The 25808-nt window shown below is 41.2% G+C and overlaps 1 protein-coding gene across 2 annotated transcripts in view; it reads right to left on the bottom strand.

Annotated features, from left to right (window-relative positions):
- Positions 1-230: 230 nt before the first annotated feature.
- The window catches only part of MELK (maternal embryonic leucine zipper kinase), a 75503-nt gene continuing 49925 nt past the window's right edge, over positions 231-25808 (bottom strand). For both annotated transcript variants that reach the window (XM_036021925.1, XM_036021924.1), the window contains 7 exons: positions 18486-18617; positions 14782-14904; positions 10491-10722; positions 7560-7641; positions 6407-6575; positions 3372-3475; positions 231-765 (listed from right to left, as the gene is read on the bottom strand). In XM_036021925.1, coding sequence (XP_035877818.1) covers positions 588-765; positions 3372-3475; positions 6407-6575; positions 7560-7641; positions 10491-10722; positions 14782-14904; positions 18486-18617 — 1020 coding nt within the window. In that variant the 3' untranslated portion in view covers positions 231-587. The remainder of the gene's footprint in view (positions 766-3371; positions 3476-6406; positions 6576-7559; positions 7642-10490; positions 10723-14781; positions 14905-18485; positions 18618-25808) is intronic.

Here is a 25808-nt window from a genome sequence, read left to right as displayed (position 1 = left end):
TTGTTTAACTCTGGTAACCACAGCTGCGACTTAGTTAACGATCTCAATAAATCCTACTTAAATCAGAGACAGGAAAAAATTATGCAAATGAATTCTTATCTGTTTTTCTGCCCAAGGCATATTTGATAACAGATAAAATATACTTCGAATAGTCTCTACTTAATAGTCAGAAAGCCATTTGAGGTTTTATTTGAATCAAAATCAAATACAAAGACAAGTTAAGAAGCCTGCTACAGTCACAAATGGTTTTATTTCAGAAAGAAATTACACATTAAAAGGAGACATAGTTAAAAGCTTACATTCACATATGGAAGTGAATCTAGGAAAGTCAACAGTTATTAATACACAAAACCACATGATTAAAAAAGACAGAACAGATAATGACAGATGGGCTGGCCTTAGATTCATCTGCAAAATAATATCTTTTGTTTAAAAACAAAAATACATTGGTCTTTAAGAGAGCGCTTTAGAAACGAGTTCGCCGGTTGCAGCGGACTCTGAAAATGGAACCGATCACCCCAGATCACCCCAGTCTCCGTGTCACAGCCACACACCCTGCCCCCAGCAGCAGGGAACCCGCCCACCGGTCACACCTTGCAGCTAGACAGGATGTCTTCCACTAATCTCTTGTAAACCCAGGCGTCCCCCTTTAGCCGCTGCCTCCTGATACCCACCACATCGGGTTTTTGAAGCTGGCATACTTCTAGTTCAAACTGCATTGTCACTTTGCCAAAATCTGACTGTGTTTGACACTTCAGTGTATAGCTGTGAAAAACAAGATAAGAAGCCAGTCAAGTAGGAGAACCATGAATATTCTGTATCGTACAAGAGATTTCTAAGCCTCTAGGAGGCCAGTGGAGGAAATAAACCATTATTTCCTACTGAGCAATATATTACTGCTTACACTTTCCAAATGACCTAGCTGTGCGTTAGTGATGGAGGAGGGCTGGTGTTTTCCCAGAAGCTGAACTAGGATTTTAAGAAAGAATAAAGATGAAAAGGCTTTACCAGAATCCTCCCTTGCTCCAAAGAAAAGCCCTTCTTTCATAGCTATACGCGCTATTCACGCTCAAGAAGGCTTCTGGCGCCCTTTCATGCAACTCTCAGCAGTGTAATCCGTGACCATTAGGCCATTTCCACAATGTTCACAACAAAGACAAGCTCAGGGAAGATTAAGAATATTTTTTGTATGCATCTCATCAGAAACTTCTGTCTTTCACATAAATAAAGCTGCAGGCACCAACCTATCAGAAGGACATGTGTTTTTGAGGTTTCTCCGACAGTAATAAGAAGTTCTGATCATTGCAACGCTTTAAGCCAGAGTTATAAAGAAAGCCCAAGGAGATGTCACACTCGCATGGTTGAAACATGCGGCGTATTTAATAGAACTGCCACGTTAACCACTCTGATAATGAGAAGGCCCAGACTCAGGCCCTGGCGGGTGTGGCTCGGTGGACTGAGCGCTGGCCTTCGAACCAAAGCGTTGCTGGTTTGATTCCCAGCTGGGACACATGCCTGGGTTGCGAGTCAAGTCCCCAGTAGGGGGTGCGCTAGAGGCAACCACACACTGATGTTGCGTTGCCCCTCTTTCTCCCTCTCTTCCTGCCTCTCTACAAATAAATGACATCTTTAAGAAAAAAAGGCCCAGACTAAATGAAGCCATAAACACATCTTAAGAAATAGGTATGTTCCTGAAAGCTGCATAAACTGAATTCATGTAAATCAGTTTTTAAATTAGTTTACATTGTATTTTAGTTTTATTGAATTGTCTTACTGATCTTCAATAAATACAAACAATATCCAGGTGGATCAATTAGAAATTTCAGTTCCCTAAATATCTAGGGGCACAGAATTAGGCATCGTTTCACAGAAGTATGACAATATTACTTGTATCTGTTATGTACCATGAGGTTTCACAAAAGGTCATTCTTTTTCTTTTCTTTTCTTTTTTTTTAAGATTTTATTTATTTATTTTTAGAGAGGGAAGGGAGGGAGAAAGAGAGAGAGAAAGACCAATGTGTAGTTGCTGGGGGCCGTGGCCTGCAACCCAGGCATGTGCCCTGACTGGGAATCAAACCTGTGATGCTTTGGTTTGTAGCCTGCGCTCAATCCACTGAGCTACGCCAGCCAGGGCTCAAAAGGTCATTCTTTTTCTTACCAACTTGGTTATGTGTTTTGGTGCTCTGTCTCTTAAAACTAAGCAATCAATATGAACAGTGCCTAAAGGAGTACCCTGCAGTTATGGCTCCTGATGGAAAGAGAGAGCATAGAGCAACTTAGTTAATATGAAAGAGAGAAGGTAATTCTTCCTGATTAGACAAAGATAATAATAGACTGTGACTGAGACTGGTAATATCTAATGAAATTTAGATATAGAATACCACTGGAAAACAAAGAAGTTAACAATAGAGGAGATAAAAAGAAAAGGATCAAGGCAAAGACCTTCTGGGTGATCAAGGAATGAGAAAAACAAATTGCTGATTAACAGCCAGTCAGTGATCTGATAGAGGTCACATGACAGAGACCTGGCGAGGGGTCTGAAACCCTGGCTAAACCCCAAGTGTGACGAGCAGGTCACAGGGAGTTACATGTGTTCTAATGACACCTAAAAAAGAAAGACAAGGTTCCCGTAGGAGTGCTTGCCAGCAGGTACAGAGAGTGAGAAGTAAAATCACTTGTTGCAAAAGATCGTTTCTTAAAACCTTAACTCTAGTTTGATTATTCTATTTATATTTACATGGTTTTGATTGATCTATTAGTGGCTTTTAGCTGCGTTGATAATAATAATTTTAAAGAGACATAACCGAGTTTGGAAGTAGGAACATCTCAGGTGACCAGAGAGGTCAGGCTGCTCAGACAGTGAGACCGCAGCCTCGGGGGCTCTGAGGGCAGTTCACTCAACAGAGGCGGGGGGCGGGGGGGAGCGGAGGTGGGGGAGTTACAGGGAACTGACTTCCTAAAGCACTGAAAACACGCTCCTGTGAACATAGTCTTAAAGAGAGGGAGTCTCTATGAGAACCTTGACTTGTTTGAGGGTTCACAGAAATTAGGGTTACAGCTTATAAATATTATTGTGAAGTAGGACATCAAAGAAAAATAGGATGTAAAAGAAAACTGGAAGAAGTTCAGATTTTCCTATTCTGAGAAGTCTAACTTTCAGAGTGGTGACAACACAGGCACTTAAAAAATGTCTGTAACTCACGTAAAACAAGAGAATAAGTTATGAACAATGGCACTACCAGAAAAACTTTTTGGAACGATGTGGGAAAAATATATATATTCTTTTGAAGGGGAGAAAAGAATCCTGCGTTTTCTTAAAGCTCAAAGGATATCAAGCAATAAATGCAACAGTCTGTCGGTGCGCCTCTTACCCCTTCTGCACAAAGTCGACGTGCTTCTTTCGAAGAATAGACATTATTTCGTTCAAGAGTTGATCTGGATTCACTAATTTGGTTGTGGTCACATTATAGTGAAGCTTAAAAGAGAAAAGGAGGGGTGAGAAGTAAATCTTTACATCAACACAAATACCACCCTACCTGATTCAGAGACCCAAAACTCCTCAATATAGAACGATTTCAAACAAAAATATTTCAGGAAAAATACTGAAAGAATTTACAAGCCACTCCTGGTAAGCTGGATTAAGATGACACTGGGAAAGCTTGGAGAAATCAGGTTTATTAGTAACCATATCCATATTATCCTTTCGACACACTCACCTCCCTTTCCTACCAATCTTTTTACAGAAATAAATACTAAATAATGTCTGTCTATTTGAACTTTACCTGTGTCTCCCTCCCTACACTATGCCAGAGACCTTAACCATCCTGAAATGTACATTGGGGGAAGATGAAACAAATGCCCCAGAAAGTTTCATTTGTATATAGTGGGATACGTTTCCTTAACTCCTTCTTGATTATTTAAAAAAGTCCCAGGAGCTGATTCTGTGACAACTCCATGTGAGAACATAACAAGTATTCCTTTTTAAAAAGTAATGTCAAGGTATTTTTTTCTCATTCACTGAGAGCACAGTTCTCAGATAATTTCATTCCCAACTGGCCTCTAGCCTTCCATCCATTCATTCAACGACTATTTACCGAAGGCCTACTGTGTGCCAGACACTGTTTTAACAGTTCCTAAAAACAGACAGAAACCCTCCTTTCCTAGTAGTACCTTCACTCAAACAAAAATCGTACTTTCTGTGTCACTTAGATTTGAGTTTTTACAAATGACAAAATGGGGAGCTTGGCAAAGATCCAACTACCTCACCTGTCAATCAAGAACCTGTGGCCCAGGGAAGAGACACACATTTCTTAAGGTGGTTTCCCAAAACGTGATATGAACTGTCACTGCAGATGGATATACAACATAACTCTTGATGATGCACAGATATTTTTATTTTAACATTTATATATTTTTCCAATCTGATTAAACATATGTATAATTAGCAAAAAAACAATAAATGTGGTTTCCTTTTAAATAAATGTTTTTAAAAAGTGAGTCCTCTTGCCCTGGCTCGCGTAGCTCAGTGGATTGAGCATGGGCTGCGAACCAAAGCATCACAGGTTCAATTCCCAGTCAGGGCACATGCCTGGGTTGCAGGCCATAACCCCCAGCAACCGCACATTGATGTTTCTCTCTCTCTCTCTTTCTCCCTCCCTTCCCTCTCTAAAAATAAATAAATAAAATCTGTAAAAAAAAAAAAAAAAAGTTAGTCCTCTTGACGTGGTGATAGTTTCATAGGTATATATATAAAGCTAAAAGTATTTTAACTGTACATTATCAATATGTGCAGCTTATTGTATGTCTGTTATACCTCTATAACTCTGTATTTTAAGAAGAGAGTCAATACAGACAACACCAGATAAATAACAGGGCAGATGAGATGCTGAGATGCTGATACGAGGTGAGAGCTGCGTGGCCGGGGTCTGGGAGCCCCAGCTTAAGGCACGAAAGGAACGAGCGGCAGAGCCGTGACGGGCCCCCTGTGCTGGGTCCCAGACCAGGGCTCCTCCCCGGCGCTGCGCCGGCTCTGTCAGGGTGATGACAAACTGAACACTTTCAAATCACAATTCGAGTGATTCCTTTTGTAAAATAACTTATACTACTTTACCCGTTAGTATTTGACAACTGCTTAGCTTCTCATACTATATATAATTGGACAAGTTTCCTTAATTTTCTTTACTTAACATTTTCCAGGGAAATGGCACTATGGTTTTCTTAATCCCCATGTTAAGGTTTGGAATACAACTGTGTCCAACTAGAGAAATCTCAGAATAAAGATAAAATACGCCTAATGAACAGCCATTGGTAACGTAAAACCTCTCGCTGTATTGTACACGTTCAACAAGGCAACAAATACTGATGGGAAAGTCCTCCCTTCACCCACTTGAGGACAGGATATACGTGGGATCTCAGAACATTCTCCCCTGCAGCGCCCCCCTGCCCAGCAGCCAAGCATTTTCCCTCCCCCAAACCTACCCAGATTTGCTCAAAATAAGACTCTCAGGGCAAAACCTACACACAGACACAGTCCCCAAGTTCCAGAAAACACTACCGCCTCCACTCTCCCCCAACCCCCGCAGGCCCGCCCTTCTTGAACACGTGTTATCACGGCCCGAGCAGCGTGGAGTGAGGAACCCCCCACCTGTTTCCACTGCCGCTCCACGGGCTCCTCGGGACCGTGCCTCAGTCACCCCTTACCTCTCACTCCCCTCCCCAGACAAAAGTGTCCTTCGTTAGATGTTCGAACGACAGCTCAGAGAGAATCCGAGAGAGAGAGAATTACTAATTACCTACTAATAACTTCTTTTCTTTCCCTTCCCCACCAGATAGTGCGCACCCCACAGACACATTCAACCTTTTAAAGCACGAGTCTGTCAGCCGAGGCCCGAGCCCCTCAGCCAGCCCTCCTCCCGGCCTGTGGCCCACTGTCTTCCTCCCATGCACGACACTCAGAGTTCAGTTTAACTCCCCCTGCACTCAGATACTTTGTGAGAGCCTCCGAGGCTATCCATGTGCCAGAAGCTCTTCTATGTGCCAGAGATACGACAACTGAGCTCAAGTCCCCAACTACAGGGGACCGTAAGGCAGATCTTCATATGTGCCCCGTGCTTCTGCACCTCCGTGTCGCCTCTGTGGCTAATCCTTTTACCCACACCTGAGCATTTGAATTACAGTTATTTGCTCCTTGAAAGGGCGGCTGTATCTAATTCACCTCTGCATTCCCAAAGCCCCTTGCATAGTAACGTGTGTATTTTAGGTGTTCAAGAATATTGACTCAATGCTGAATGAATGAATAAAAATACTGATCAATTCATTCATTCAGTACGTCTCTTTAAAAAATAAAAAGGAGCCCAGCTGGCAGTCACCTTCTGAAACCCACAGTAAGGACGTCCGGCCCACTCACCTTTAGCCTCCTCGGCCCTCCTTTGGCGGAGCCCTTCCTCTTGCTCCTGCTGAGCACGGTGATGACCTTATCCAGGCCCCTCTCAAGGCTGCCAAACACTTTGGTCCCCTTTCTTTTTGGAGTATCCTCTACATGCACTTGGTTGATATCCAGTTCCACTGAGCGACACCTTAAAAAAAAAAAAAGAAAGAAGCCCACAAGTGGAGGTAGGCCTCCGGCCCCCCTCACTCAGGCGCCCAGGGCCCACCCCTCTCCTTCCTCCAGGAGCACAGAAGTCCCCTCCCACTGGAAGGTAACCACCACTCCCGCCCCCGCCCCCGCCCCCGCCCCCACCCCCACCAAATGCCACTTGGCTTAACTAATTTCCCTCTATCTTTTCCTTTTTAATGGCAAGTATACAGAAAAGTCAAACAAATAGTACAATGGACAACTGTTAATATTTTGCCACATTTGCTCCTTCTCTCTGTATATAATAAATACATTAAATATATGTACATCTTTGCTGAGCCATCTGAAATTAACCCACCTGAAGATATCATGATACTTCCCTCTGAAACACTTCAGCAAACATCACCGATAAAAAAGGACATTTTCCTACATCATCAGAATATCATTATGACATCAAGAAAATAATGTCATAGTACCATCTAATATCTAATTCACATTTAATTCCCTCCATTGTCCTCAAAATGGATCCTGCTTAAAGAAATGACTAGGAAACACCATGCGAGGTCACCTGTACTGCAGTCATTCATATGAGAATGGTTTTCTTTGAAATGCCCTTTGATATCTTTACTATATTATGAGCAACTGCTATCTGTTAGTGGACGCCTGTGCTCTCCTGGCGAAAGAACAGAGCAAGAGAGGCTTCAGAGGGAAACAACTGTGTGGCTGAGGAGGGGGCTACCATCCCCCAGACTGCTGTATGTTAGCTTAAGGGGCCAGCCCTTCTGCTGAGAACTCCCACAATGCTCCCCTGAGGAAGGAGGGGCAGCAGCTCTGGTCATGGCCAAAGACCATCCTCACACAGGCAGCCCTCGGGCTCAGACAGAATCTACGGATGGGTGGCCTTCGCTGGGGTTATCATCTATGAAAGGAGGAAATCTGGTTTCATACACTAAAGATCAAAGAATCTAAAAAACAGAACACTTACCGCCTCTCGGGGCTAATGACACCTGTTCCTGCAGAATTTACTGGCGTTTTGACTGGGGTTTCCCTCGGGCACTGGTTTCCAACTATTAGAAAAACAACAAACACAAATCATATGTAGTTGACATACTATGGTTTCAGAATTTCCATCAATAATGCATGCATCACCTCATTCGCTGACTCAGAAATATTGGAATCACTTCGCCAGTGATGCTAAGGCTGTAATTCTTTACACAAATGTTTCCATGTGATTTATAATAAAAACGAAATCATTTTGCTTTGCACGTGTGGCTCTTTTTCTGCACTGCAAAACTGAGGCCATGCTTATGATTTTATTATAAATATCATATGACAGAGCTCAGTAGATCACATAAATACAAATGTTGTCATTAATGATTCTCCTTCCTACAAATAAAAGTCAATATCTATTTATACAAGGACCCAGTTTATGCCTTTGATTGATACAGTACTGAGAGGTGTTAATTCACATCACAGCTCCATTCAACCTGTTAGGCAGAGAGAACAGTCCCCTGGGAAAGCCTGACTAAAGTTACCTAAAAGGAATGAGCTTTGGTTATTCTGGTCCCTATTCCAGAATTTTGTGTTCTATTCTAGTGTATGTGTACCCCAGATAATCTATGACAAATTTGCATTAATAAATCTGGTCATCAGTGATCAGTTAACTTTTTTGTTTATAATCTAAAAGTTGTATCCCTTTAGAGATAGTAATACTCACTTCATGATATGTGATATCGAGTTCTTAAAAAGAGATCAGAGGTTTGGTTTTGTTTATAACTATTCAGCACTACTCTCACTGGTTCTACCAGAGCAAGAAAATAAGATCAATCAGCATCTATCAAAACAGTTTTCAGCTTTGTGTACTGAGAGCATCCACGACCATACACAGTTACCCTCCCACAAACTGTCCCTGGCTGGGTTATACGGGGTTCAGGAAAATGAAATTGATGTTTATGTCAAAGCTGACTGGGAGCAAAAGGAAAACGCCAAGCGCCAGTGGAAGCTGTCCATCGGGGCTGCGGGCGCTCGTGCCCACGGGTGCCTCGTATGTTTGAAGAAAATCAGCCAGTAACAGACTTTGACCAACACAATCTTCCTCACAGGGACAAGACGTGTAAACTGATGGCACTTCAAGATTATAAATTCTCAACTATCTGTATTTTAAAACCTTCAGAAAGAGGTAAAAAGCAGAAAATACCAATAACAGAAGAGACTATAAGCATCAAAGTCTCTTCTTTGAAAAAGCCCTGCATGAGCTGAAGGCCCATCTCATCTCCCTGCCCAACCCCACTCACAAAGAATGTTGTACCTACATTAAGAGAGATAACAGAAGAGATGAGAGGGCCATCTCATCTCCCTGCCCAACCCCCCACACGCTAGGAAAAAATGCAAGAGCAAATACTATTGAGGTCCTACTATGTGTGAATATTATCTCACTGGAACCTCGTAACAACCACAGGCAGATACATGCACGCACACACAAAATCACCATCATCACACCAAACTAGCCTCGCAATTTGGGGGAAAGCATTGTTCGAGTTGATGAACTAGAAAATGTGATGAACAGGGCTTCCAGCAGATGTTCTGATGAAGAGTCCCACATCTGTGCACACAGGAAGCAGCCCCTGCAACGGGCTCTCCGCCCCGCCGGCGGACTGGGAGCACCATGACGGGGGGTCTGGTAGCGGTTTGCGCGGCAGCGTTTCCGAGCTCGGGTTCTTTAGGGCCTTAACATAACAAGACTAGGTCACGATTGCTGGAAAAAGGCTAATAAAGTTTAGATGTCATTTAAAAAAGTGACATAGACTGCCCTGGCTGGTGTGGCTCAGTGGATTGAGTGCCAGCCTGCAAACCAAAGGGTTGCCAGTTCAATTCCCAGTGTAAGGCACACGCCTGGGTTGCAGGCCAGGTCCCTGGTAGTGGGTGCTCGAGAGGCAACCACACATTGATGTTTCTCTCCCTCTCCCTCCCATCCCCTCTCTAAAAATAAATCAATCTCTTTTTTAAAAAAGTGACACAGGCTAGATCATGGTACATGGAATCCTACCAGGCTCCAATGTACCCATTCCTTCATTCAACAGATATGGTCCCCATTGTATACCAGGCATTGGATGCCTATTCTGAACCAGACAACGAATACAGCCCCTCCTACAGACTATGCCGTGCTGCCACACACACAACAGACTCAGTCTCCACTCTCCTGACACTGTCTTGCCCTAGTGAGACCCAGTAATAGAAGACTGGGCTCTGTTCTAGGCATTGTTTTAAGAGGCACACTAACAAAATAGAATATGTTTAAGTGAGGCCAGCAATCAAAATGCTGAGGGGTCATAAAGGAAACAGCTAAATAATTGGTGGTGATCAAGCTGAAGAGCAGAAACCGAGGGGAATGAGAGGTGCGACGTCTGGACACAGATGTGTGGGAGGCATCGCAGGATACCCTGTCTGCTGGAGGGCGGGAGGCAGCACAGGGCAGAGCAGGACCAGACACCAGGAGTGGAGGTCCGGATGGGTAAGAAGCGTTCAGCAGAGACTTCAGTCTAGTCATTATAGGTGGGAGCAAAGGGGCAAGCAAAATCTAAACCTGGATGACCTTGGGCAAGTCACTTCAATCCTCCGAATCTCAGGTTCCTCAGCTGTGGGAAAGGCAGGTGGGTTAAAGGAGCTCCAACTTACCTTTCAGCTTTGATATTCTATGATGCTATGATTCAACTTCATATAAATGTAAAAGAGAACACCTTATTATCATCTGAGAAAAATTAGAAGTTGACCAATATGCTTTCATTTCAGCTAATGCAAATAGCATCTGATAAAAAAGCAGGCTGACTTCTAGAAATTCCTGGGAGCATTTCTGACCTGCTATACATTTATTTAGCATGGTAAAAAGAAAGGACTTTGAAGGTGTTTCAGCAAATACCTTTAGAGGGTGTAGTGTAATGATTTGGTGTAGTGAGTATCTCTCTTTTATGCTGGTTCCTATTAATTGGAGTCTTTGGCTCTGGAAGTACAAAGCACTCTTCATTCTTTACAGAGGACTTAGGAGTATATATATTCTCTTTGTTCTTTAATTTATTGGCAGATGCTCTGCATAAACCTGGAGTTAATGACTTAGATTCCGGACCATTTGACTCTGTCCAATGCTTGGCAAACTGGAAAAAAAAGAAGTCACTGGATAAAGCACACTGAAGAAGAAGAAAAGTCAATTTCTTTACAACATGCTTTAATCACTTGCAAATTACCTTGTACCATTTTTACTAAAATGAAATACTATCAAAAGGATATTATTGGCAATACCAAGAAATTTGAAAATGTGTATTACATTCTCTTTAGTACATGTAGATCACTTCAGTCTGTTCCATTGACAGGTAATTTTCAACATATTTCAGGCCACGTTTTTACACGAACATACCCAGGTCCATAGGCAATACTGAGACTGGCCACACATAAATCCCTAAAAATTGCCTCCCATACCTAGATCACCATGGTTTGTCTCTTATTATGTTATATGTAACCAAAAATAAGTTTAGTCAGTAATTAAGGCAGAAAGACCATACTAAAATACTCTAACAGAAATGTTGGATAGGAAATACTTTTTAATCCTTTTGAAGTTATGGGTGAGCTGGCAAAATGGTAAAGAAAGTCCTCAGAGGCCAAATTTGAAGCAAGCGCAGGAATCCAGAAATGTAACCAAGGATGAGACTGCCCACCGCCCTAAGGGCATCTACCTAAGAGCTCAGATCCCCTACAGCACGGGTTTTAACACCGCAGAAGCCTTCGACCTGTGCAAGGTGGTAAGTTAGACCCAAAGCTTCCATGAAAAACCAGGAGAAGCTACAACTGAAATAGAAAAAGTGAATGAAATATAAATTTTCCCTGCAAAGGAGTCAGCAAGAAAATGTGTCCAGATTGGCCTTAGCTCTGGAGAAGGACAAAAAGTTCCCTTTATTTGTAAGTAACCACAGGACAGTCTTCACATAGCTTGGGGCCCAATTTCATACTATGTGCATGGTCCCCAAAATCACAAGCATAGAATTTAATTTAAAGCATTCCTGAGTTGGCGGTGTTTCAGGAGCATGGTAGAAGCAAACACAACTGCAGTCTAAAAGCTTTAATCCAATACAACCCAAACTCTGAACCTCAAAGTATTCCCACAGAGACTTTTTTGTTAATAATGAGGAAGCACACAGAATGTCTGCTCTCCCGCTAGGACCCCTAATTGTCATATTGGGGTGGCCAAAGAGTTCATTTAATTTTTTTTCTTTGAGATGGCTCTAGTGGCACTTAGCTGTCTTTAACTTCATCCCAAACAATTTTGTTTGATTGTATTGTGACAGATGTCATATCAGTGTACATTTAAAAAAACTTATCAAAATTGAGGAATTTATGTGTAGCCATTCTAATATTGAAGATGGAAGAAAATGCACATTTTCAGCATATTATGCTTTATTATTTCAAGAAAGGTAAAAACACAAGTGAAATGTAAAGAAAAAAAGATCTATGCAGTGCACAGAGAAGGTGCTGTGACTGACGGAGCGCGTCAGGAGTGGTTGCAAAGTTCTGTGCTGGACACTCTCACTGGACGATACTCCTGGGTCAGGCAGACCAGCTGAAGCTGACAGCGATCACACTGAGACGTTAACTGAGAACAGTGAACCTATCTCCTTAAACCACACAGGAGATGGCCGACATAAAATACCCAAATCAATAACATTATTGGCAAAAAGGAAAAATGTCTCTTTTATTTTACAGAAAAAGCTAAGTAGACTTTTTGACCAACCCAATAATAAAAAGGAAAAGCTATTAAAGGCATAAGAACTGGAAGAAATATAACTGTCATCCGTGGATGATATAATTCTCCATATAAAGCACTCAAAAGTATATACGAGTTATAAGAATTAAAAAGAGTTCAGGAAAGTTGTTGAATATAAAAGATCAAGACACAAAAATCAATTTCATATATACACACCAGTACCAGAAGATTAGAAAAATGTGATTTGTAAGAACCTACCATTTCCAATAGTAAGAAAAAATAAAAGTATCTAGAAAAAAATACAATAAAAGATATATAGGACCTTTTTGGAGGAGTTTAGAAAACCTTATTAAAATGCAATTAACCAAATAAACGGAGAAATGTTTAATGGATAGAAGATTTAAGGGTCTAGATTGCAATTTTTCCCAATTTGAATTTTCAATTCAATGTAATTTCAACTTTTGAGTATGTGAAGTGTCAAGATGATTCTAAAATGTATATGGGAATGCAAAGAGGCAAGAATAAGAAGAAATTGGTCTAAGAAAGAGTAAGCGAAAATAGCCAACCAGATAGAAAAACTATTACAAAATTAAAGTAATTAAGATGTGTGGTATTGGCCTGGCTGGTATAGCTCAGAGGATTGAATGCAGGTCTCTGAACCAAAGGGTCGCCAGTTTGATTCCCAGCCAGGGCACATGCCTGGGCTGTGGGCCAGGTCCTCAGTAGGGGGCACGTGAGAGGCAACCACACATTGCTGTTTCTCTCCCTCTTTCTCCTTTCCCCTCTCTAAAAATAAATAAATAAATCTTAAAAAAAAATGTGTGGTATTGGTACAAATAAACCAATGAAATAAAACACAGACCAGAAACAGACACACTCACATGACAACTTGATATATCATAGAAGTACGTTTATAGATCAGTGGGGAGGGAGTGGACTTTTCAATGGTGCTGGTACAACTGATTACTGGGAATATTAAATCCTTACCTCACACTGTGCAGGAGAATACTGAATAGGTTAAAGACTGAAATGTGAAAAAAGAGCTTTAAAACTTTTAGAAGCAAAAAAGACACAAAAATTATAAACCATAAAGGAAAATAACGACAACTTCAAACTCATCAAAATTAATGACATTAATGAAAGTAAAATGACAAACTTAGACAATATACCTGCAACACATAATCAAGAAAGAATGAGGACTGAGATTAAATCAAGAACTCCGAAACAATAAGAAAAAAGAAACAATCCAATAGAAAAATGGGCAAAGCATGTGAAAAACCATTTCACAGACTAGGAAACACCATTGGCCAATTCATATATGAGATGGTGCACAAGTAATCAGAAGAGAACAAATTAAAACCACAGTGAGATATCACTTTACAGTCCCCAGGTTAGAAAATACTAAATAGCTATAAATATCAAGCATTGATACATGTGTGGAGCAAAGGGAACACCTCTACTTGTGGCTGAAGTGTAATTAACACAGCCACTTTGGGGGAAAACCCTGGCATTATCCGGTAAGGTTGAAGACACTCATTCCACTCCCAAGTACACATATACACCCAACAGAACCCCGACCCGTTCCTACCAGGGGCCTTGCTGTACACAAGAGTTAACGCAGCGGGTTCTGGCTACAGTTTAGGAACTCAGCTTCTAAAAAGTTCCCGGCACTAAGTCTGTCTGCATGGCTGGGCACTGAACGCTGCTGTACCAGGGTGGACAGACTGTACAAAAGTGTGGTGTGTGGTGAACTCCTGCTTTCCTTCTGGAAGTCTAGAATTCCTAGGATTGTGACGATCTCACAGACCAAGGGTGCCTGAGAACCAGCGCCCGAGAGAAACACTGGGAGCTGAGTCTCCAGTGGTTTCCCTGAGCAGAGACAGTCACACCAGCTCCTGCGCTGCACTGCTGGGCAGGAGTGGACTCTGCATGGCCACACAGAGTGGAGGAAATATAAACCATACACCCAAGAAGATCGACAAACTCCAAGATTGACAAACTCCAAGCAGGATGAAAAGATTTTCAAAAGAGGAAAGCAGACCAGTTGCCGTTCTGAGCTGGCAGGGGAGGGAGCTGACTATGAAGGGGCCTGAGGGAATCCAGGGGGCAACAGACTGCTCTCGACTCTTGGCAGTGGTTACACGACTGTGTGCATTTGTCAGAACAGAACTGACGCTGAAATAGTGTGGTTAGCTACTTAACTACATGTAAATTACACCTCATTTTTTAAAAAGAGAAGAGAAGCAGTAAAGTGTTCCAAAATACAATCTTGGCTTCCTTCAACATGGAAATAAATGGCATCCCTTTCATGAATAGTCCAATAATCTCTCATTAATGCTTTCCGTGGTTTAGGAATTCATTAAGTCTGCAAACACACACTAGACCGCATGTTAGAGCCGAGATGTTTTTATAATTGATACAATCTATCCTACTTAAAACAGTAATAAAATTAACCAACCTGTGGTGTTTGGGGAGTAGCCACACCTGTTGGTAAATTGTCTTCACACCATTCATAGTCTATTAATCCAGCCACAAAATTTTCATCACTTGTGGTCACATCTTCTAGACTCAGGTTCTTTGACTATTCAAAAACAGAAGCATCGTGATTCAATTTTTAAAATTGTACATTCCCAGCACAGGGCAAGGCCCTGAAAGCAGATGAGAGAGGGTATATCAGAGGCTTACCATTTCATACAGAAAACAGGAAGTCAAAACATTTTAATTCAGATTATTAGGTGAGAGAATCTCTGACTCTCAAACAATATGTTTTAGAACATTGTATGCTTATGGCTTAGTTTATCATTATCAAATAATTGCTAATGCCAGACAACTCCTTTGCAAATCTATAAATAAACAGCTCTGACAAAGTAGAAGATGGAAGGGAAGCAACTTTGAAATACAGGTTTCTTAGCTGTAAGAACACACAGAGTAGTTATCAATTTTTACTAGGAATAAATTAGCCTTATGAAAGATGTCCTGGGGACAAGATATTTGAGATCCTGTGCTAATAATACCACCAGAGTCCTTTATTTTCCCTCATTCTTCCTCTCTATAAACTAAGGTTATAGCAAATAGACCCTTAATTCTAAGACAATGGAGCACAGTTGGGTTTTTTTTTTTTATTTCTGCCTCCTTCCCTTCCCTTCAATACCTAGTTAGCCTCACCAGGCAATTTTACTTCAGTTTCTGACACCTCATCCTTTCTTTTCCAGTCCCACTGTCACTGTTCTAATTCAAGGACAAATCTTCTCAGGCCTGAGCTATTCAAACAAACAGTATGGTCTCTGCCACCAATCTTTCCACCCTCTCAGCCAGGAATGACAGAGCTCTCCAGGACTGCCAATTACCATCAACTAGACCTAGCTACACGGAGTGCTGAGAAAAATCCTAAAGCTAAGTCTAGGCTCAGTGGGGAAAAATGTGTGTGAATGACAGCTGTCATGGGTACTACAGTAGAGAGTTAACAGCACACACACTCATCCCCGAATGAACAGTTCTATTTGCCACTGGATGATTATTTAAAATTATAGTCATGTCTTGCTCAAAAATCCATGGTTCCCAATACCCAGACTATAGAGTCTAACCTCTCCGACATGGGATTTCAGGGTTCTCTATAATCTCTCGCCTCCCCTTCCGGTTCATGAGCCCTCTCTTCCTCTCTCATTTTCCTCCTACTTGAACTCCTCACTCCAGCTAAACAGGTCTAGCCACTGACAACAGAATATATCTGTTTCAACTGATTCAATAATATGAATGCTCAAATAATTATTAGGGAAATGCTCATTAGATGGAAGTTAAGAATAAATACCTTCCCAGCTTTTTTCCACTCAAAAGCACATGGACTGAGAGCAGGCCCACCCAGACATAAGAAAATCCAATGGCTCAGGAAAATTTCTTAGACCTCTTAGTGAGGTTATCATGAATTTAAAACTTCAGCTGAAGTTCATTCTAAGTACACAGGCATCTAATGCCTTTCTCAGATGACCTTGATCAGAAGCATAGCTCATGCTTTTGAGTCCTGCTGTACCCAAAGGTGTTAGCTTGAGTCTGAGAGTTTAAAGGGTTTGGTGATGTGGGCAGGATGGCCAATGGGCTGATCATCAGTCCACAGACGAAAGATCTGCCTGAGCATAGGGTATTCACTACCCCAACAAAACTCTCCAAGAACAGACTAGAAAACCGTAAGAATAAGATTATCTCACCCCGGCTGGTGTGGCTCAGTGGACTGAGTGCCGGCCTGCAAACCAAAGGGCCGGTTCGATTCCCAGTCAGGGCACATGCCTGGGTTGCAGGCCAGGTCCCCAGTAGGGGGCACATGAGAGGCAACCACACATTGATGCTTCTGTCCCTCCCTTTTTCCCTCCCTTCCCCTCTTTCTAAAAATAAATAAAATCTTTATTAAAAAGATTATCTCACTTCAAAGATTTCTTCACAATTGACAACTTGCGCTAACACTTTTCACTTCTTAGTTTGGTCAAAGACCAACTGGGGAAGGAAGACAGGAGACCAGTTAGGTCAGGCCCACTACAGCTGCAGCACATTGTTGACAAGTGGCAGTACATTGTTGACAAGTGGCAGAAAGAGAGAGCTAAATAAAGTGTTCAAGGGAATTCAGTAAGAGACCATAAAAGAGGGGCCTGCATTTAAACTTTTTTTTAACAGAATTTTGAGACCTAAAGGGGAAAAAATCACTTTACCCACATAACCATTTAGGTTATTCTGGATTCCATAAAGAGGGTCACCCATCTCTGTGCGAATACAGCTTCCAAGTGCTAAATCATTTAAATTGCAACCCGAATTAATCTGAGAGATTATATTACCAAATTCCACACCCATTAGGCAAAGTATTTGGAAGGCAGGATTTGAAGCCATGGGAGATTCAAAGATTCAAACAGAAAAAGAGGCCAGTGTGAGCCAGGTGCTTCCACATCCTGGGTTGGCCAAGAGTTTGTTTCGTTTCTTCCAGAAGATGGCTCTAGTAGTGCTTAGTAGTCTTTAACTTCATTCAAAATAATTCTGTTAGATTGTATTGTGACAACTGTCATATCAGTGTACTTTAAAAAAAAAAACTTGTCAAAATTGGTGAATTTTTGTGTAGTCATTTTAATATTGAAGATGGAAGACACTACACAATATTTTCAGCACATTATGTTTTATTATTTCAAGAAAGGTAAAAATGCAACTGAAAAGCAAAAAAGGATTTGTGCAGTGTACAGAGAAGATGGTGTGATTGATCGAATGTGTCAAAAGTGGTTTGAGAAGTTTAATGCTCGAGATTTGTCACTGGGCCATGCTCTACGGTTGGGGAGACCAGCTGAAGTTGATAGAGATCAAATCGAGACATTGATTGAGAACAATCAACATTATACTGCACAAGACATGGCCAACATACTCTAAATACCCAAATCAATAGTATTGGTGAAAATGAAAAATGCGTCTTTTATTTTATGGGAAAAACTAAGCAGACTTTTTGGCCAACCCAGTACATAAAACTCTGCCATTCAAAATGTCCGTGACAAAGGAAAAGGAGACAAAGACAATAAAATGGAAAGAAATAATTTGGTTACAACTGACTCATACGAAGACTGAATTGTGTGAGCTATTGCTACTGCTAAACAAACAAAAACCTAAATCCTTAATATAAATGAATATTAAAATAGCCATTGAAATATTTCATGTCCTATGAAGTATAATATGTCCTGTATTCACAGGTCCTATTCCCAACAATTTAATTATCTACAATTCAGTAGAGCTGTGTCCTTTAAAAGCACTTGCATGTACAGAAATTATATAAATGAGCATATTAAAAATAGACCCTAAGGAAAGAGTAAAATATAAACTACATTATCTATAGGCAGTAGGTTCATAGGTAAACACTATTTTCCTTTAGCTTATCTGTGACTTAAAATTTTTCTACAACAATCAGGAATTACTTTTGCAAAAAACAGAGGAAAGGGAGGATTTTTTAAAAATGCCATGCTAACATTTGAAATTTTAGAGTTCAAGTTTAGAATTTCTCATCAAAAATATTTAGATCATAAAATATCCTGCCTCTGGCTCCTCAACACCAGCAAAGTTAACTTTCCCAGGGGCATACCCACTCACGAACAGGGCAGGCATGTGGCAGAGCAGTAGGCGTTCACAAAAGGTTCTAATATCTACCTTGACGTTTGTGAGCGGGGTGCCACTGGTCTGTCCGCAGGGAAAAGGAGGAAGCCTTAAACGCACTGGTTTTCCTCGAACCTTCTTGGCTAGAAGCAGAAGATAGGTAGCTGTCAGATGATCATACTGCCACTGGAGGAAAAGAAAATCAAGTGGTTTAGAAGATTAAAGTTGTTTTTTGAAATGATGTTCTATTTTAAATTATTTTTTTCCTTGAAGTAATAGACGTTCAGAATTTTAAAAAACTTTTAGCTTTATAAGGCACACAGTGAAAAACAGTGATCCCTACACTACACCCCTCAAACCCATTTCTACTCTCCCAAAAAAACCACTTTTATATACTTTTAGCTATTTCTTCTGTACTTCTAAATTGTTTGTACAGCTTTAATTTTTTCTTCTGCTGCAGATATTGTCTATAGATTATCCCACCATGTGGAATTTAGCTCTACTACAGTTCCTTCCTTCCCCACACACATCTCCTTCCTGCATCCTTCTGTTGTACTTTTATAATTTTAGTAATCAGTATTTATATTATTATTATGTAAATATATAATATTCACAACTGAGTAAAGGTAATGTTCAAATATTTAATTAGTAAACTAGCCAATCAGAACAGAGGCCAAGAGACGAGTAGGATCCTGGGGACTCCTGTCATGCCGATTCTTAACTTTTTAATGATGGATTTGAGGTGGGACTGGAGGGAGGTGCCTAGGGCCTAAGGGAGTAACAGGGCAACAGAGAGGACACTCAGGGTAGTAGCTACCAATCAGTATATAAATATTAGTATCTCGCCTGGCTGGTGTAGCTCCGTGGATTGAGAACGGGTCTCCGGTTTGATTCCCAGTCAGGGCACATGCCTCCAGTAGGGAGCATGCAAGAGGCAACCACACACTAATGTTTTTCTCCCTCTCTTTCTCCCTCCCTTCCCCTCTCTCTAAAAATAAATAAATAAAATCTTTAAGCAAAAAACAAACAAACAAATATTAGTATCTCAACAACCAGTATGGCCACACTGGCTGAGTATCAGCCCTGCAGCTAAAAGACATGTGGTGCTATCCTAGCATTTCCCGCTTTTATAACTCAGTTTTTCCTGAAGTTAAAATGTTCAAAGGCAGTCATTCATCTTAACTCAACTCCACAGTCTCCAACACACTTCACCTCCTCTCAACATGTTCACGCATATCAAATAATCAGTCTCCTTCCCTAGCTCCCCTTTGGAAACATTCCTCCTGGCGTGTGCATTCCACACTGCACTCTGCACTGGCTTCTTTCTCAGCCTGCAACTCAACTATTGGTCTAGGGATTCCCCTTACCTCTATCCTACAACACACCCCCAGCTCCCCAGATCCCAAGTATCCCACTTTCCTGGTTTACTTTGTTCTAGTGGAACACACCCTCTGGCAACTTCCTGAGGGTGGATGAACGGGAGGCACATTTTCTGAAAGCCTGCTTGCCTAATAAATGACTGCATTCTATTCACGCACTTGATTCTACTTTGGCTGAGTACAGAATTCTAGGTCAATAATAATTTTTGGTTCTGAAGGCATGGTCCCACGGCCTTTTCACTTCTAGTGCAGCTACCGAAAAATCTAAAGTCTGATTCCCAGAACTTTGTGTATGATCGTTTGGTTTTTGTTCCTAAAACTTTTTGGATCTTCTCCTTTTCCCTAGTTCTCTGAAATTTCACTGTAACAGGCCTTTGTGCAGCTCTCTTTTCATCTGTTTTGCTAAGCCCTGGTTAAGCCCCTTTGTTCTTAGAAACTCGGTTCTGGAATATTTCTTCAGTGGTTTCCTCCCCTCTTTCTTCTGTCTTATCTTCCTGCAACTTATATTATTTGTATGTAACCTTTCTTATCCCCTCTATTCTGTTTGTACATCATTTCATCTTTAGGTTCTACTTTTGAAAGATTTCACATTAACTCATTTTCAAACATTTCTACTGAGCTTTTCATTTCTGAGGTCATATTTTAAATTTTCAAGAGCTATCTCCTGAAACAGTTCCTTTTTAGTCATCTTATTCCTATTTCAAGATAGAAATAGCTTCTCTTATCTCTGAGAATATTAATTATCATTTCTTGGCCATTTTCCCCCACTTCCTGTTATCTGTTTTCTTCTGAATATTGTTACTTTTTCTTCCTTCTCCCTACCAACCCCATGCCATTTGTTTTGACCTCTGGCTTTCCTGTTAGAGGCTTTCCTCAAATATCTGGTGATCTTTGGCTGTCTGTCTCCATTTAAAAGTGAAGAATTATAATAACACAGCTAATTAAAGGCTCTGTGGGTAGCCTGGGGCTGCTTATCATCTTGGGGACTTTTCTCTAAGGCAGCGATTTTCAACCGGTGTGCGGCAAGAATTTTCAAAACTTGCTATGCCTGACTACTTAGTCAGGGGCACTGACCTCTTTTCCCTTGGATTGTCAATTTAAAAATGACAACAGCCAACACGACAATAGCTGTCTGGTGTGAATGAATCAAGATTACACCCATTTTTTTGTCAGATTGGCAAAAAATATGTTTTTTGGTGTGCCACAAAATTTTAGTAATTAGTTTATGTGTGCCATGAGAAGAAAAAGGCTGAAAGTCAGTACTCTAAGGTAAACAGACAGGAAACCTAAATTCTCAACCACTGCTATGGTAGGTTTTTTCTTCTGGCTTTTCCCTAAAGACGAATCTTCCGATATTTTCCCCGCCCCCCCCTCCCCCCGCAAGTAGGACAAAATCCTAGTTCCAGCATTCTCACAGTGGAACAGTGAAGGGGGTTAGAGGCAGTGAGTGGTTCAGTGTTCAATATGAGGGCTGGGTGTGTCCCTGCATCCTTTCCAAACGGCTCATCACCCCACCTGAGCTGGGCCCGGTACACGAGTGCCTCTTGTTCAATGTCACCAATCTTCTGCCAGGGTGGGGAAGAGGTGGCTGTCATGGTGCACAAGGTAGAGAAAGGGACCTAGGGGTCTAACTGCCTCTACTACAGACTTTCAACCACCCTTCCCGGTTCCCACCCTGCTCACTTCCCTGATTCCAGAGCTCCCTAGCCCCGCTGACCACTGAGCCTTTCCGGAGCTCTAGCGCTCCGACTGGTTTGCTTCCTGCCCTTTCCTACTACAGGCACCGGGGCCTTCAGCTTTCTCCAAAACCTACGCCAGCTACCACTTATCCACTGTATAAGTTCCAAACTTTTAGTGACATTACTCGTCTCCTCTTTTTATTCTCTTCATTGTGAATTTTTGCCCTTTATCCCTCTGTTATTTTAGTGTGGTTTTAGGACGTGTTGAATGCAAACACATTTGTTCAATCCACTGTGTGTAACTGAAATTTTCTAAATAATGTGCTTAAAAGACTATGGAATCTCTCTGCCTTGCAAAAGTGTTGAATTTTAATAATATTGGGTAATATTTAAATGCCAAGTGTCTCCTCACAAAGTACATTACCCAAAGAGGTTTATTACCAATTCTGCGTTTATTAATGAATTTTATCAGTTAATATTTTAGATAGCCACAACCACAGTATATGCTTTGAAATTTATATAATGGATCTACCCATCTAGTGGGTAGATCCATTGATATCTGTGATAAATTGTCACAGAATACTTCCTTTAATCCAGACGGGGCAGGGGGGAGGCAGAAAAGGTTTCAGGGGAAAAGTACTTGGGAACTGAGTGGAAACTGAAATTTTCTAAATAATGTGCTTATAAGACTATGGAATTTCTCTGCCTTGCAAAAGTGTTAAATTTTAATAATATTGGGTAATATTTAAATGCTAAGTGTCAGTTTCCAAAAATCAAAGCTGGGATGTAGTTAGAAATTAGGAAGTTCTAAAGGCATCTGCAGCAAATGCAAACCACGCTAAAGAAAGCTCAGTCCGACATCCCAGGCCAGACAGCCTGTGTTCCTGAAAGAGTCGCTTGACTCCCCACAAGTAGCTGCACTCGAGGCAGAAGGCTTGGAGAGAGTAGGTAAAACAGGAACGAGGAAGTCCTGGGAGGCTGACATCCAAGTTAGTAGCTGACATTGACACTTGCCAACATCCTGAATTCTGGAAACAGTCTTGTAATAGCATAGTAATACTTAAAACCACAGCCAGATCGGCACACTTTGATCCTAAACAATCTATAGTACACCTTAGCATTATTATAATCTGATTGTAATAAATTAGCGCTGTGGTTTCTACCCCCCGAATGGGCAATCAGGAAGAACTATGGGTAATCACATGCAATGTAGCAGAAAAATTATATAACTTCTAACGCAGGTGCAGTAAAAAGTAGATTAAGAATACGGAATTAAAAGCCTTATAAAATTACAGTCACTCAGACAACAATGGGCATTTTTACGTTCAGGGGATTGGCTTGCTTCTACATTCTGTGGAGTGTACTGTCCTTAATAAAGCTTGCTTACTTCCCTTTACTTATCCAATCACCAACGACCTGGTTACCTGTGCACACTTGTGACAAAACTACATTAAGGATTTTTTCCCCACTTCCCACATCTATAGTCTCATCTACGATAGCCACCTTTTTGAGAAAGATTCCATAGCCTTGGCTGGTGTAGCTCAGTGGATTGAGTGCAGGCCTGCAAACCAAAGGGTCGCTGGTTCAATTCCCAGTCAGGGCACATGCCTGGGGTGCGGGCCTGGTCCCCAGTAGGGGGTGTGTGAGAAGCAACCACACATTGATGCTTCTCTCCCTCTCTTTCTCCTTCCCTTCCCCTCTCTCTAAAAATAAATAAATAAAATCTTAAAAAAAAAAGATACCATAAAGTAATTACAAACAGTGGCTAAGAAACAAGCTGCCGCTTGCTTATCAACAGTGGCATGACCCAGGCACTGCAAACAACCCCTGGACAGTGCAACGGTTTTAAATGGAGTTTCCCAAGCATGCCTAGGAGTCTGACAACCAGCCTCTCAGTTTTCTTTTTCCCTAGACTAAAAAAAAAAAAAAACATCATTTTTATAACGTCTTTACCCTAGCCACTGCATACTACTCATTACGATAAGATGTACAGGGGAGTTCTGTGTTGAATAACAGGTATATCAACACATTAGTTACTCTTTCAGGTGATGTCAATCTACAAGTCTAAAACCACCCACGCCTCCCTTATCTTTTAGACAGTTCCCTCTTTTGAAAGGCAAATGGTAAAGCAATAGGTTTACCAGTTATAAAAAAGTTACCATTTCTAGAAAACTAAAAACATTTTTAAATCCCCTCATTGTTCAGGCAGGTCAAATATTAAAGAGTGGCCCAGGCATCTGGGCTGAGGAGAGGCGGCTATGGGTACGGAGGGTTGGAGAAATCCTTCCCCTGACCTTGATCCCAAGGCCCGCAATCTGTAAACTCCCACCGCCAGAATACATGGGCATTTTCACTGCAGGGATAGGTAAAGGCATGTCGTGGTCTGAACAGGTTCTCAGTGAAGTTTCCCTGCCACATGACTGGCAGGTCCCACAATCCAGAGCCAATCATAGCTGAAGAACAGGGAAAAGTAAGGGAAACCAGGAGGCGGAAGCTCTAGTGCCATGGTTGGGAATCTCTAGAGGGCTGCAATGAGATAGCTCAAATGGAACTCTGACTTCTGCGTATAAAAAGCAGTTCAAGAGCGCTCATGTACAAAGTAAAAGTGAGGCTTCTATCAGTTGAACATTTAGGAATAACATTCTCGCTCCTTGTGCAAAGATCAGCGGCATCGTATCAGCATGGAACACACAACACTGATCTCCCTCTGTCCTAACTCCCCCACAGGTAAAAGCAGAGCTCCCAAGATGCCAGAAAAATAAGACCACAGCTGATCTCAAACCTGGCTTTCCTGAGGTTCTAGAACTTAGGACCAATGAATTCAGCATTTGTGAATTCTCTGAGACTACCTGGACCAGGACTTCCCAATCTCAACCCTATTGACATTTGACCTGGATGATTCTATACTGTGAGAGACTAGTCTGTGCACTATACGATATTGGACATCCCTGGACTCTACCAGGTTTGCCATTAGCACATAAACAAACTCCCAGAGTGAGAACCAAAAATGTTCTGAGGGACAAAAATCACTCCTAGTTGAGAACCACTGACATAGACCAAGGCTACTCAAGCTTTAATGTGCCATGAATCACTCAGGGATTTTATTACGATGCAGATTCTGATTTAACAGATCAGAGGTGGAGCCTGAGATTTGCATTTCTAATAAACACCAAGTGTTGCTGATGCTGCTGGTTCTACAGCACACTTTAAATAGCAAGAATCTAGAGTAATGCCTCCTGGCTGCACCTTGCCATCATTTGGGAAGCTTTTAAAAGTTCCGATGCCTAGGTCACACCCCAGACCAATGAGATCATAAGCTCTGAGGGTGGGACCAAGGCATCAGAATTAGTTTCGAGTTCCCAGGTTTGAGTCCAATGTTCAGCCAAGGTTAAGGAAATGTATTCTATTCATCCCTAGGACTGGAAGACAAGTACAGATACAGACAGGCATTAAGACAGGCATTAAGAATGAGGGGACAGCACAAAAGAAGAGAAACTATCACTTTCCTCACAGCATTTTTGATCTTGGTCATGCCTAGTTCTCAGAATAACTGATAAACTTAGGGAGATGTAACACCAGAAAACAATCTCTATCATGCTTCATTACACATTTCGTCTTCTGTATCAGAAGTAAAGAAAACAATTCCTAGTTCCATTTCACTGCTAGCTTTCAAAATTGTATTTATAGACCAAATAAAGGATACTAATTTAAATAATTTTTTTCAATGATTCTTGAAATTCTGTGTATGTTATTTTTAAGACTCAAATTTTTAAAATGTATGAATCTCATGCCAAATTTCAAATTTCATAAGGTATGGGATTTGCTTTGAAATGCCTAGTTGGAAAGTGCAGATGGGGGAGGGCACTGGGACATAGACAAAATTAGCAAAATGTTAGTAACTATTGGGATGACGAGCACATCAAAGACCATTGTTGTTATACTTTTCTCTCCACTTCCGTAGGTGTTCGAAAATTTCTATAATAACAATTATAAAACAAATTCTATATATTTGAAATACAGACTTCTATTAAAGGCTACCCCCCAAAAGTCAAGCAATTTTTTAAAAGTTGTTTATATAAAAACTTCCCATTTTCACTGTAAAAAACTAAGGACCTATATAGCTTGTAATAGCAGTACTCCCCAGTTCTAGCCGTTCCTTCTCATTCTGCAAAAAAGAAAATTCTCATTCTGTTTTCCAGACATACTCCAGAGCCTTTGCTTGTTATGTCACTAAAAAGAATGCCTTTGCATCTCCACCTCTCTTAAAAGAATTGTGGTTTAGCAAAGTTTTGTTTAGGGGAAAAAGTGCTCAAGGCACT

This window comes from Phyllostomus discolor, chromosome 3 (assembly GCF_004126475.2).
Source record: "Phyllostomus discolor isolate MPI-MPIP mPhyDis1 chromosome 3, mPhyDis1.pri.v3, whole genome shotgun sequence".
In the NCBI taxonomy this organism is placed as follows: domain Eukaryota; kingdom Metazoa; phylum Chordata; class Mammalia; order Chiroptera; family Phyllostomidae; genus Phyllostomus; species Phyllostomus discolor.
The sequence above is the reverse complement of the archived record's forward strand: the minus strand, read 5'-3'. Positions and strand labels throughout refer to the sequence as shown.